The 12,983-nt window shown below is 41.9% G+C and overlaps 1 protein-coding gene across 5 annotated transcripts in view; it reads right to left on the bottom strand.

Annotated features, from left to right (window-relative positions):
* The window catches only part of LOC138675751 (tetratricopeptide repeat protein 41-like), a 119,291-nt gene that overhangs the window by 42,024 nt on the left and 64,284 nt on the right, over window positions 1-12,983 (bottom strand). For all 5 annotated transcript variants that reach the window (XM_069764247.1, XM_069764248.1, XM_069764249.1 and 2 more), the window contains 4 exons: window positions 7,806-7,969; window positions 2,466-2,919; window positions 707-937; window positions 39-237 (listed from right to left, as the gene is read on the bottom strand). In XM_069764247.1, coding sequence (XP_069620348.1) covers window positions 39-237; window positions 707-937; window positions 2,466-2,919; window positions 7,806-7,969 — 1,048 coding nt within the window. The remainder of the gene's footprint in view (window positions 1-38; window positions 238-706; window positions 938-2,465; window positions 2,920-7,805; window positions 7,970-12,983) is intronic.

Below are 12,983 nucleotides of genomic sequence, written 5' to 3'. Positions count from 1 at the left end.
TCTATTCAATATTATACTGATTATGATGGATTATTTACCGTTGGTTTAATAGAAAGGTATACAAATCATGGAGCATGCCAGTCATCTTCAGGTGCCATGGCACTTCTTCATACACCTGTCGAGAAAGTTCCATCTGCTGAAAGTACTTGAGAAGAAGGTGATGAAAATGTTTTCTTTTACGACTCCCTGTGGTCTGAAAAGTAGAATCCAGACTTTCACCACCTGGCATGGCTGCACCTGCATGTAAAAGGGCTGGGTAAGACATACAAGGCAGATCGCTGGTACCGATGTACCAATGATCACCAGTGGGAGTGGGTGAACCGGACATAATATATGGGCGCAGAAATTTACTTGTGTAAAATTGGACAATTTTTCTTCCTGTAGAGGCAATGCTATTACAACAGCTGGTGAAGCTGGCATATCCCCAATTTTAAGGTTCCTACTATCATCATGGTGTTCTCATGACTGGCTTCGGTTTCTCCTGACAAGTTCAACTAGACTGGCATCACGGTCTTGCTTCATATAGAAGCAAGACGTATAAAGGGGGTGTCTTATCTTAAAAAAAATCTTATTTTTAATTCTATACTTTAATGCTCATTGCCCAGGGCATTGGCCACCAGAGATGGACGGTTTCTTGGGAGAAGAGCATGCTTGCAAGCTGTTTGTGTAGATGAATATTGCTCTTTAATAAAGAGACCTTCCTTACCGAATAATACGTAGACAACAGCATCGTGGAAAGACTGGTGGCGAATTCGCAACAACCCATCTGGTTTTTCCCAAATCCATTTTGCAGTGGCCAGTCTGAAGGCAGCCCAGTGGAGAGGAGTCACTTCATACTGGTTTTTGTATCCTATTTTTTTCAGCAACTGAAGAATGTCATCTTCATGCAAACCACAATGTGAGGTGGTAAGTAAGCTCAAGACATCTACCACCCACCCTAGAAGCCAGGGCGCAAATACAATGTCGTCATGTAAAAAACAAATATATGTTAACAGCATAAAATCACATCCTGCGAAAAAGAAACATTAACATGGCCTTTTACTCAACTACTAAATTACTGATAAAAATCTAATTGGATATTACTATCACAGCTGCCGTCTACTGGAACAACAAAGCGAATCTCACAAGCAGCCGTGGATTTGTCACTAGACTCCACAGTGCAAACTGCATACATTAGTAACCCCTTAACAAACGGGCATATTTTTTTGTTTTCTTTTTGAGCTTTCACTTTTTTTCCTCGCCTCCTTTCAAGAGACATAATTATTTTATCTGTCAAGTAGGTTTTTGTTTTTGCTGGAGTACGGTAAAGGTAATTTTTAATGACACCATTTAATTTCCCTTATAATATACCGAAAAAATGGGGAAAATATACATGTATATACATTTTATATATACACACATACTTATGCACATGTATATATTAGTGGTTAAAAAGCATATATAGTCTTTGTTAAAAAAAAAAAAAAAAATGATATTCTGGTTTACGATAATTTCTCGGACCCATAATGTTTTAATTGTTTTGTTGGCGGACTGGTATGAGGGCTTGGATTTGAGCGTATTCAGCTAATGTTTTAATTGATAACATTTTGACATACATACAATATTTTGATTACATTCTTAAGTAAGGAGGGAATTGCGGAAACCAAAAAAATATCAATTCCGGTGTTTCAATTTTTCTTTTGTTTTGGCATTCATCTTATGAAATAAATACCTTAATATTTTACTAGTTTAGGACATTTCACAAGTACTGTAACAATACTAAATACGGTATGTTCATTTTTGTATTAAAATTCTACAATATATAGTTTGATTGGGAAAAGGGGAATTGAAATAAACTGGTATTTATTTTTTTTTATAGTTTAGCTATAGTATGAAATAGCTCATGAGTCCGAGTTTATTTAACCTCTGCCCACCCAGTCTGCCTGCCAGCTGCAGCTTGTACTGAGCAATATGAGAGCTCAGCAGCGGGAGGGACCCTGAAGAGCTGGCAAATTGGATGAGGGGGGCATAGATTGAGTTAAATTTTCATAAAGAATTATACACCCATTCTGACATGGATTTTCATAGTAGGCACAGTCTCCTTATCAGGTTGAAGAGATCGATGTAGTAATTTTTGCATTTTGTATCATTACCTTTAATGTATTCAGTACACTCCTCCATCTGGCTGTAGCCAAACAGAATTATATTTGTCAGTTCTGCCCACAAAAATGGAGCTCTAACCCTATAAAGATTTACAAATATATCTGCAAAGAATGAAGGACTCATTTAACTAAAAGGAAGCAAAATGGGTGGCCAAAGGTGACCATTCACTATGGGTGGCGATGGCTATTCACTGTAGGCCTTATTGGACTAATGTAAGTGTAACCTGTCATTTATACAGACTCGGCATGACCTGGTCTCGTTACCTTCGGTCTGCACACAGCTTTATAAACATTTTGCAGGAATTAAAAATTTCACCAATATACCTGAGTTATGAATATCACTGCCAAAAGCTTCCTTGGGAGTTTTCCTCTTCTTTTTCCCTTCACAGGGCCAGCTGTAGAGCTGAACCCAATGCTTTATGAGCAGTGACCAGAGCTGCTCTGTGGACACTACATCTAGGGGACCATCGATCCAGTAGGCCACATCCGGGTAGATGCGGAGCTCGCTGGCCAGAGCTGCAAGCTGAAGAGGGCTGATTTTCCTTTTCTTGTTTTCAAAGCTCTCCATCAAACAAGGTGGCACTTTTCTGCTTGGCATTGCTAAGTGTTTATGAAGTATGCCCAAGCATTCATCTCTATTGGATGCCATTTCCAACTCTTCTATTTGGACATCTGAACGTGACATTAGGCATTTGTATGACAGGTGGGAATTCCTGCTTGTCATGATGATTTTGCAATGTTGGGGTAACCTGGCTGGTAGCCAATCAAAACCTTTTGCCTAGGATTTAAATAAAATGGTGACAGAATAAAAGGCAATCTATACTAACCTAAGTATTCCCACTTCATAGGAATCATCGTATTACAGTGTAAGAAGGGTTATGTTACTTTATCCTTTGGATTGTCAATGTAAATTTTACTACTTTCTATGGTTGGTAAAATCCGTAGTAAATTGTAGACAAATATTTGCAACTACATTAAGGTCAAGTGCCCACGATCCGTAAGTGGCAGCATTTTGGTGCAGTTGAATCCGCATGTGATCACTGATCCGTGCAGATTCACCACGTCCAATACATTGTATGGGTGAAATTTATCTTGCGGAGACTAGCGTCTGGAGAGACACGCCACATGTCCGTTTCCGTGGGTGAACCGTGGGCACCTGTGACACATAGTGTATGTGGGATTTTTAGAAATCCCATCCACTATGCTGTAACATCTGGCCACTGCGGGTTTGACCCTGCATAAGTACACAGCGTCAAACCCGCAGCCATTACTGATCATCAGCACATACCCTAATAGGGAGACATCTGTCAATTAGCAGCTGGAGAATGGCGGGGAGGAGCATGTCATTAATACTTTAAAGGGACTGTCAGCACAGAAAGACTGTTTAAACCAAGTACAGGCGCTCGGTGCACCCTTGGCGGGGCCAATCGTTTATACACACCTTCCTATCTATTTGTTTTGCCTCTATCGCCCACACCCCTCCTCACCCTCTTCTTTGACTGCTCGGAATTTATGAAGCCAGAGAAGGGAGGATAAAAATGGAAAACAAGTAGGAGAGAAGGTGCACTTAAATGTTAGGCCACTCCAAAGGCGCGTGGTTTGTACTTTGTCTTCACAGTTATTGTGCTGACAGAGTCTCCATAATGTTATTAAGGCAGTGGCGGCATAGTGCAGAAACTAAATGTAACGTCTCAAATACTGCTGCACATTAACACATAAGTGACAGGCTGCCGAGATGGAAGGAGTGTGGTGATGGGAATCACGGAGTGCTCTGTTCACATCGGTGGACTACGTTGCACCCGCTTGGGAATTATTTTGTCAATAAATTGGTGAAGAAGGGAAAGTGTTATGGAGTGTTTAACAAGTAGTTTGTGTGTGTTCTTCCTTTTTTGTTACATGGGTTATACCAAGGAAGGTGACGGGCACAAGGGGGCATTCTTTGCGTCTGGAGGAGAGAAGGTTTTTCCACCAACATAGAAGAGGATTCTTTACTGTTAGGGCAGTGAGAATCTGGAATTGCTTGCCTGAGGAGGTGGTGATGGCGAACTCAGTCGAGGGGTTCAAGAGAGGCCTGGATGTCTTCCTGGAGCAGAACAATATTGTATCATACAATTATTAGGTTCTGTAGAAGGACGTAGATCTGGGTATTTATTATGATGGAATATAGGCTGAACTGGATGGACAAATGTCTTTTTTCGGCCTTACTAACTATGTTACTATGTTACTATGTTATTGGTGCGGGTGTCTCCATTACTAGCACCATGGCTTGATGTCAGCCCGCTGTGTTTTTGGCCACTTGACAACTGACATCAACCCCAAGCACCACTATTAGGCCGGGGTCACACCTGCGAGTATGATGTGAGAAACTCGCACATCAATACCCGACACTGCCGCTAGCACTCAGGACCCGAGTGTGCGGCTGCAGAGAAATACATGCAGCTGAACGCTCCGGTCCCAAATGCCGGGTATTGATGTGTCAGTTTCTCGCATCATACTCGCAAGTGTGACCCTGGCCTTACCCTGATTGCCACCGCACAAGGGCACCGGGAAGATCCAAGGAAAAGAGCCAGAATTGCAGCACCTAATGTGATGCTCTACTTTTGGGGCAGCTGAGAGCTGGTATTTTTAGGCTGGGAAGGGACCAATAACAAGGAACCTTCCCAGCCTGATAATATCAACTCTCAGCTGTCTGCTTTACCTTAGCTAATAACAAAAAATGTAGGGGATCCATTAATTAATTCATTAATTTATTAGCTTCATACAAAGCTGTACAATAAGCTCCATATGCAAGGTACCAAACCTAAAGATCCAGACCCTGCCCCGATGCAGACAAATCCCTCGCTTGAGTGTACATAGGGCTGCAATCGTGCAGCCTGGCTCGCTCTGATGCATGCTGCCTGAGCTTTGGGCAGCAAGAATCAGCTGACAGGTTCAGCTTAATGTATAAAAATCCTTAATCAAATAATAAAGCCTCAAAAATCATGAAAACCAATACACAATTCCCATTGAATACCAGGGGAAAAAAAGATATTCTTGTCCATAGTCATTATTCAGGTACAGTGGCAGCTTCCAATGTGTCAGAATTTGGCAGAAATTGATTTTTTCCATGTAAAAATCATATTAAAAGTCAATCCTTTGTAAATCATGGTGGCACTAGAACATACTCAATATGGAAGAATCTTACTGGCTCCTCGAAAGGAGTAGTGTATCATGCACAATGTCCCTGCAAAAAGGTGTACATTGGACTCACAACGCGTGAATTAAAGATACGCAGCAGGGAACATGTTCTTGATATTGAGAAGGCTGTCACTGTGGAGGATATGGAAATTGTCTCTTCAGAGAGGAAGAGGACTAGAACTCTAGTGCCACCTATTGGAGGTAGCAATCCTAACAGTCAATGTCGACCCTTTAACGAGCCTTGTCACTTGACTTAGGATAATAGCCAAACCAGAATCTCAATTTGCAGACACTGTGTTTCTGGGTACTGCCCCTCGTCAGTGCAAAGTGGAGATCTGGTTTGGCTGATTGAGAGGCGTCTGACCGGGATCCAAGAAGTATCGTTTCTCCTTGCGGAGAGTGACATGATAAGCATGTCGAGGTGAGGAGACTTAAAGCCGCAATGTTCCTCTGGGAAATATGCAAATTGTCTTTTCAGAGAGGAAGAGGACATCCCCTCCCCCCTTCCATCCTCTTTTTGGTTTAGTTTTCCAATTTATACCTATTTGCAGCTTTTAGTGTGCGTGTTTGTCTTTTGATTTTAATCTTTTATTATTATTGATTTTAGTAATCAGCTTGTCACGTGAACTGGTTTCGTGGAATTTTTGGGAACAGTTCTACAGCATGAATTGATTCAGCAATCAACTATTAAAAATTATTTTTCTGTTTATGTATTGTAATATTGTATATATCATGTATTGAAAAAAATTTTCATTCATTAATATATTTTTTTGTATTTATTGTATTTTGTTTCATTCATTCTGTTTTTCTTATGTGGTTTTAATAATGTTATATATTCACCACGGCTAGGGGGTTTATTATTTATATATTCATATATTTGTATTTTTTCATTATTATTATTATTATATTTTTTTTTTTCATTATTTTTACTTTATGGTCATTTGTTAGTTATATGGCTATTGAAATCGATTTGACCTTTTTGTATATTTTGGTTATTCACATGGCCTTATTAATTAGTGATATTATTTCACTCACTGTCATTTATTCGGTTATTTAAGGCACCATTAATTTATCAGGGTTATTCCTATTCTATATACACATTTATAGAAAATCACTCCAAGGGTTAATTAGTTTAGTGTTGGCAACGCATGCGCCGTTAAGAATCCAGGACGCGGACGCTGTTATCAGCTGATGGGAATGGGTGGTTTAATTTATACCACATAAAGGGAGCTTAATTTAGACATAGCACATTTGCCCCCATACGGAAGAAGGCGAAACGGCGCTGTCGGGGTGGCGGCACGGGCGTGGTACACAGTCTTGTGGCATTCATGTAAGTTTCATTTGTTTATTTGTCCTTTGCGCCTTATTAAGATGGTATACATATGCTTATATTACACTGACACATACATAGCATTATATCAGGATTGCATTCCAGGAGTATTTATATATAACCTTACGTATTGTGACTATCAGGCCTTCATATGGCCGTATGTCTTTAGCACTTTTTGCACTTTACTGTTAATTTTATATATGGGTTCCATGGATGGTTGTTGTCCTCTGGTATTTTTTCCATTTTTCATAAAAATGGTGGCCTTCTGGCACTTCTTGCACTTTATTTGCTTGGCATAATTGTATACATTTATATCATGGGAGTATAAGGGTATGTGCACACGATGCAGATTTAGTGCAGAACTGCAGCAGATTTTTCTGCAGCAGAAACGCTGCAGAACTGCACTGTGATCACAGTACAATGTAAATCAATGTGAAAAAAAAAGCTGTGCACATGGTGCACAAAAATCTGCGCAGAAACGCTGCAGTTTTTAAAGAAGTGCCTGTCACTTCTTTTGTGCAGTTCTGCAGCGTTTCTGCACCCCTCCATAATAGAAATCTGCAGGTGCGTTTTTGATGCGTTTTTCATGCAGATTTGTGCTCAAAAAACGCATCAAAAACGCATAAAAAACGCACCTGCAGATTCTGCCAGGAGATGCAGATTTAGTGCAGAACTGCAGCAGATTTTTCTGCACTAAATCTGCATCGTGTGCACATACCCTAAGGCCATTTTCAAAGAATGCTTCACAAAATTATGTGCACATCTATTACTGCCCTGTAGCTGCTTTGTTTTTAATGGAGATTCAACTTGTTTATTGTAGTTGTTGTGGTCACACCAGTTTTATTGTTGTTCTAATAAAATATTGTACATTTTATTTTTCTTTGCATGCCTTCCTTTTTTCCCTGGTATGCAATGGGAATTGTGTTTAGGTTCAGCTTAATGCAAAACTCCATGGATTACTATTTTGCCTGGAGTTCAAATTCTCCAACATCAGATTACTCTATAGCATCTGCTGTAACGACTACTCAATCCAGAGATTACCATAACACGCTCCATAGAAACCGCACAAGTAGTGAAGCTGGGACATGTGAGCTTAGCAGTGCGGTAGATTCTGAATGCAGCGTATATCGTCATAATATAGATGAAAAGATCTATACCTGCTGCGCATTTACACCATGAATTCCTGAGAACTCATCCGCTCCATCTAGAACAAGGACGCACGGTTTCAGTGCGACAGCTGCCAGGAAAGCCTCCACGAGAAGCGCAAACTCCCACAGGTCAGTAATGTTCTCACTGGAATACAAATCTTCTGTCTGGATACCTGCGAATAAAGAGTCCCAGGATGAAGACTTGTTCTTATTAATTTACCTTGGAAAACAGAAAGTGTTAACTCCTTCCTTCCTCTTCTCATCTTCATATGTAACAAGGCCAGGCGGGTAGAGGCGCACAGGGACGGAATATATAGGAATAGGAAACGTCGTCAGAATTGCTGATAGGTATTGATTTAGTAGTGGGAAGTGGAAGTATGTGGGAGAGATATTTTGGATAAAGGGATCTGGAATACCAGCTGCTACCAGGACTTGTGTTATCTTAAGTTTATAAGGGCCTTGTCCGGTCAAGATCAATAACCTGCAGTCACTCTGTGTGACTGCAGACATATGAATCCCCCAAGTGAGCACACTGTGCGCTGCGGTAATTCGCCGGTTTCTGAGCCATGACTGGAGGGTATGTTTGACTCCAGGCCAAAGAGCGCGGCCTTGCTTCCATATACTTGTATTGAGAGAGGCCACTCCCGATGGGGACACCAGACATTATAAAATATTAATACAAAGCTTGTCCTAATGAAGGTCACTTCAAATTACTAATATTACCATTCCCACATATACATAAATGTGGAGAAAAGAAGCGATCCCATTTGTAAACAACCATAAAACTATTTTTTATTAGTGACAATATTAAAACAACAATTAAGAAGAAATAAAAAAGCAAAAAAATGCCGTAGGGGACACCACAAGCTGTTGAATCAGAAAAAGACTCTATGTGGAAACAATTTAGAGAGGATGAAAGGCATATACTATTGATATTGGTGATAGTACAACATGCAATAGGATATCATATATAAAAGGTACTGCGGATATATATTATTACAGTAAAAGTGACAGAACTATTATAAGTATTATATTGCAAAATTATCCCTATATCCGCAGATAATAATCAATAATCCCACTGTGCTATAAATCCAATCATATAAGTAAAGCCATATTAATAATCTACAGAGTCTCAATCCACATAAAGAGATGCAACCCTGCCAGTGCAGTGCATAAATTATAGGGCTAATATCTTAAATAGAACCGGTGCTAAAAAAAATGTGCTTGTGGCGTTCCCTCACCCCGACGCGCATTTCGCCTCCTGCTTCTTCCGGGGGCGTGTCAAGGTGAGGGTCGGCAGTGTTTAAATGTGAAAGACCGTCCAGTGGAATCAACGGCAAGCAGATTCGGCGCATAGCGCATCTCCCTCCCTCCCGACGCTCAATGACACGCAAGCAAAAGCTATGCGTGTCAGTGTGAGAGCGTCATAGGGAGGAAAAGAAGCGATCCCATATGTAAACAACCATAAAACAATTATGACACCAGACATTATAAAATATTAATACAAAGCTTGTCCTAATGAAGGTCACTTCAAATTACTAATATTACCATTCCCACATATACATAAATGTGGAGAAAAGAAGCGATCCCATTTGTAAACAACCATAAAACAATTTTTATTAGTGACAATATTAAAACAACAATTAAGAAGAAATAAAAAAGCAAAAAAAAATGCCATAGGGGACTCCACAAGCTGTCGTATAGGAAAAAGCCTCTATGTAGAAACAATTTAATATTTAAATATTGTCACTAATAAAAATTGTTTTATGGTTGTTTACATATTGGATCGCTTCTTTTCTCCACATTTATGTATATGTGGGAATGGTAGTATTAGTAATTTGAAGTGCCCTTCATTAGGACAAGCTTTGTATTGATTAACGTTGCTGTTTTTGTAACAGATTGTCCATACTATGGATTTCCATGCAAAGGAACAGACTTGGCGATGTAAAGCAGATGATATTTTTAAGCAAAATGCCGGTCACGTTTCGCAAGATGCCAATGCAACATGCAGAGAATTAATGCTGAAATATAAGAATGCTCTCCATAAGAAAACTAAAATATGGTGGAATCGTGCATCATTAGAAAATTATTTAAGTGAAAAGATTTTTCCACGCGGCCTGAGGGTACAGTTTTACACTACCTTTGATTTGAATAGTGATGAATTAAAAGTTAAGTGGATGGATATAGCTTCAAATTGTTCATTGGATTTTATCAAAATCCTTATTGACCATAACACAGCTTCTTTGAAAAATATTGATAGCGATTTGGAATCTATCCTTAAATCCTTGCAATCCAACATGACAAAGGAATCTTTAGACGCTTGGTTTGGGGATTTGAGTAAGGAGGTTGACAGACGGGAAGAGGATGTCAGTCAAGGAAAACGTAAGAAATTTTTACGTGATAAGGACTATGAATCTAAAAAAATATATAGATGACAACACAAAAAGACAGCTTCTCATACTCAACAAATGACTAAGGAAAGATCAGATACATCAAGTATATCAGGGAGTGAGAGTGGTATGTCAACAAGCGATTGCGGATATACTATAGATTTCCATCTGAGAAGTGGAGGGAGACGTACCATGATATATTCCAAAAACCACAGCGAGAAAAAAGAGCTAAGGATTCTCTAAAGGTAATTAATCTGTCTATGCATGTTTTGACACAATGGCAGATACATTTATTGGAGAAAGGTTTGACCTTTTCACCTTCCTCATGTTTAGACCCCTTTATTGCGATTTTAAATCATGTGATTTGGATTTGGCTCCGTCCACTACATTCACGGACAGTGAGGTTCTGGAAATTTTAGAATCTCTTGCTATGGAGAATGAACAGCAGGAGGTGAGTACCATTCCATCTAATTTGTTTTGCAAGTCAAAGAATTTCCCTCCCCTTAGCTTGTGTTCGGCTGCGGAAGTTTTTACCCGCCTAGTGTTAGGGGTCGAGTTCCTGCCTCTGCACAGGGCGAATCTCGGGCCATCTCCGCTGCGGTCTCCCATTCTTCTCCTGCCGCAGTGGAGCCTGCTCAGCGGAGACGTCGATCCCAGCGTCTCGCTCAGTCTGACTGTTACTGCTGCACTTCCTGCTTCTGCCATTGAAGGCAGTGCTGGGCAGCGGCGAGCAGACGCTTCTGGGTCTAAGTCCTGCTTTTCATGTTCTGAGCATGCCCAGAGTAAGAGCTCTCAGTGGAGATCGAGGGTCACATGATCAGATACTGCAGCTAAGGTCCTTGTAGGTGCTAGGACTAAATCCTGCTTTGCACTCTGAGCATGCCCGGGGCAAGATCTCTCAGTGGAGATCTGGGGTCACATGCTCAGGTACTGCGGCAACTCCATTGGTCCTTCTTTGGAAGGTCCTAAACGTGTTGCAGCTATTTAAGGCTTGCATGGCCGCACGGCCATGCGCTAGTATCAATTCTAATATGTGCTTTGCGCCAGTGTGGTTATGTATGTTTGTATTCAGGGACCCGGCTGAAATAAGCCCCTAGAATGCTGGCACCTCCGGCGAGGAGATTGTGTGAACGTGATTCAGGGACCCAGCTGAAATAAGCTCCTAGAATACCGGCACCTCCGGTGAGGAGATTGCATGTGTGCATAACCACTGACTGCTATCAGTTCGGCAGTAAGCTTGTGCTCCTGTGAGGCTAACAGGGCGCAGTGCTTTCCTCTCGCGGTTGCTCTGTGAGGTAACAGAGCTAGTCTATACCGCCAAACAGTGCCGCCGTTCACTAGCAACAGGTTCTTCCTGTTTTACTTGGTGTGTTCCGCTAGCCCTAACATAATACTAGTGCCAGGGTCTGGCTAGTAAATGGCGGACGATCAGCGTCTACAGCGGTACATTCAGCAGCTGGAGGGTAGGTTGGCGGCTCTAGAGCGTGCAACCTCAGCTGTGGACGTCACTGCTGTCGCTGTTCAGGCTGCAAGTGTAGCTGCAGCCAGTTTGTCCACTGCCACCCCTGCTCCAACTTTATCCCGTCTCCCGCTTCCAGACAAGTTTGCTGGTGACAGTAAGCTATGTCGGGGATTCGTGAGCCAGTGCTCCATACATCTTGAGCTGCTGGCTGCACAATTTCCTACGGAACGGGCGAAAGTGGGATTCATTTTATCTCTTTTGTCGGGCAGGGCGTTTGAGTGGGCAACGCCGCTTTGGAAACGTGATGATCGTGTGGTTGAGTGCTCCTCTCTTCCTGGACGCTCTGAGGCAGGTCTTTTGGGACCTCGTGTCACCCACGATACCGCGCTCCAATTGTTGACAATTACTCAGGGTTCGTCCATGGTCAGCCAGTTCGCCATCCAATTCCGGACTCTAGCTTCTGAGCTGGAATGGCCGGATAAAGTCCTTAGTCTGGTGTTCTGGAAAGGACTGGCAGATCATGTAAAGGACGCCTTGGCCACCAGGGAGATTCCCGCCACACTGGAGGAGCTCATTACTATATCTACCCGCATCGATCTCTGTTTTAACGAACGGAGGTTGGAGCGGACCCAGTGTAGGCAGAGGTTTCGGCTGGCTCCCACCTTTGCCAAACCTCTAGAATCTCCTGTTATGGCGTCCGACTCCCATGAGGCCATGGAGGTCTCTCGAGCGGGACCTAGGTCTCAGACCGCTCGAGTACCTGTGGTGTGTAAAAATTGCCAGCAACTGGGACATTATGCTAATAAATGTCCACGGCGGTCGGGAAACGATCGCGTCTAGTGACCATTGGAGGAGGTTCACTGGACACAGCGGCATTTTCCTCCAAATTGTCCTTTAAAGGGACAATCCTGTTAGGCACATCCACTCATACAGTAGAGCTTTGTGTGGATTCAGGAGCAGAGGGAAATTTCATGTATTCTGCTTTTGCTCTGCGCCACGCAATACCTCTGGTAATGCTTGCCAAACCAGTAACTGTTAGAGTGGTGAATGGGTCGACACTTCCGTTACAAATCACACATCAGACTGTCCCTTTCATGTTAGTCATGTCCCCATCCCACCAGGAGATTATTTCCCTTCTTGTCCTTCCCGAGGGAATGGATGAGATTCTGCTGGGAATACCCTGGCTCCGTTTCCACTCCCCACATATTGAGTGGACCTCTGGGAGGATATTGGGTTGGAGTGAATCCTGTAAGGGCAGATGTGTGAAAGAGTGCGTTCAGGTTTCCACCACTGAGATACCCGCAGATCTCTCTTCTCTCCCCAAATACTATTGGT

This window comes from Ranitomeya imitator, chromosome 4 (genome assembly GCF_032444005.1).
Source record: "Ranitomeya imitator isolate aRanImi1 chromosome 4, aRanImi1.pri, whole genome shotgun sequence".
Lineage (NCBI taxonomy): Eukaryota > Metazoa > Chordata > Amphibia > Anura > Dendrobatidae > Ranitomeya > Ranitomeya imitator.
This window is presented reverse-complemented; position numbering and strand designations above follow the sequence as displayed.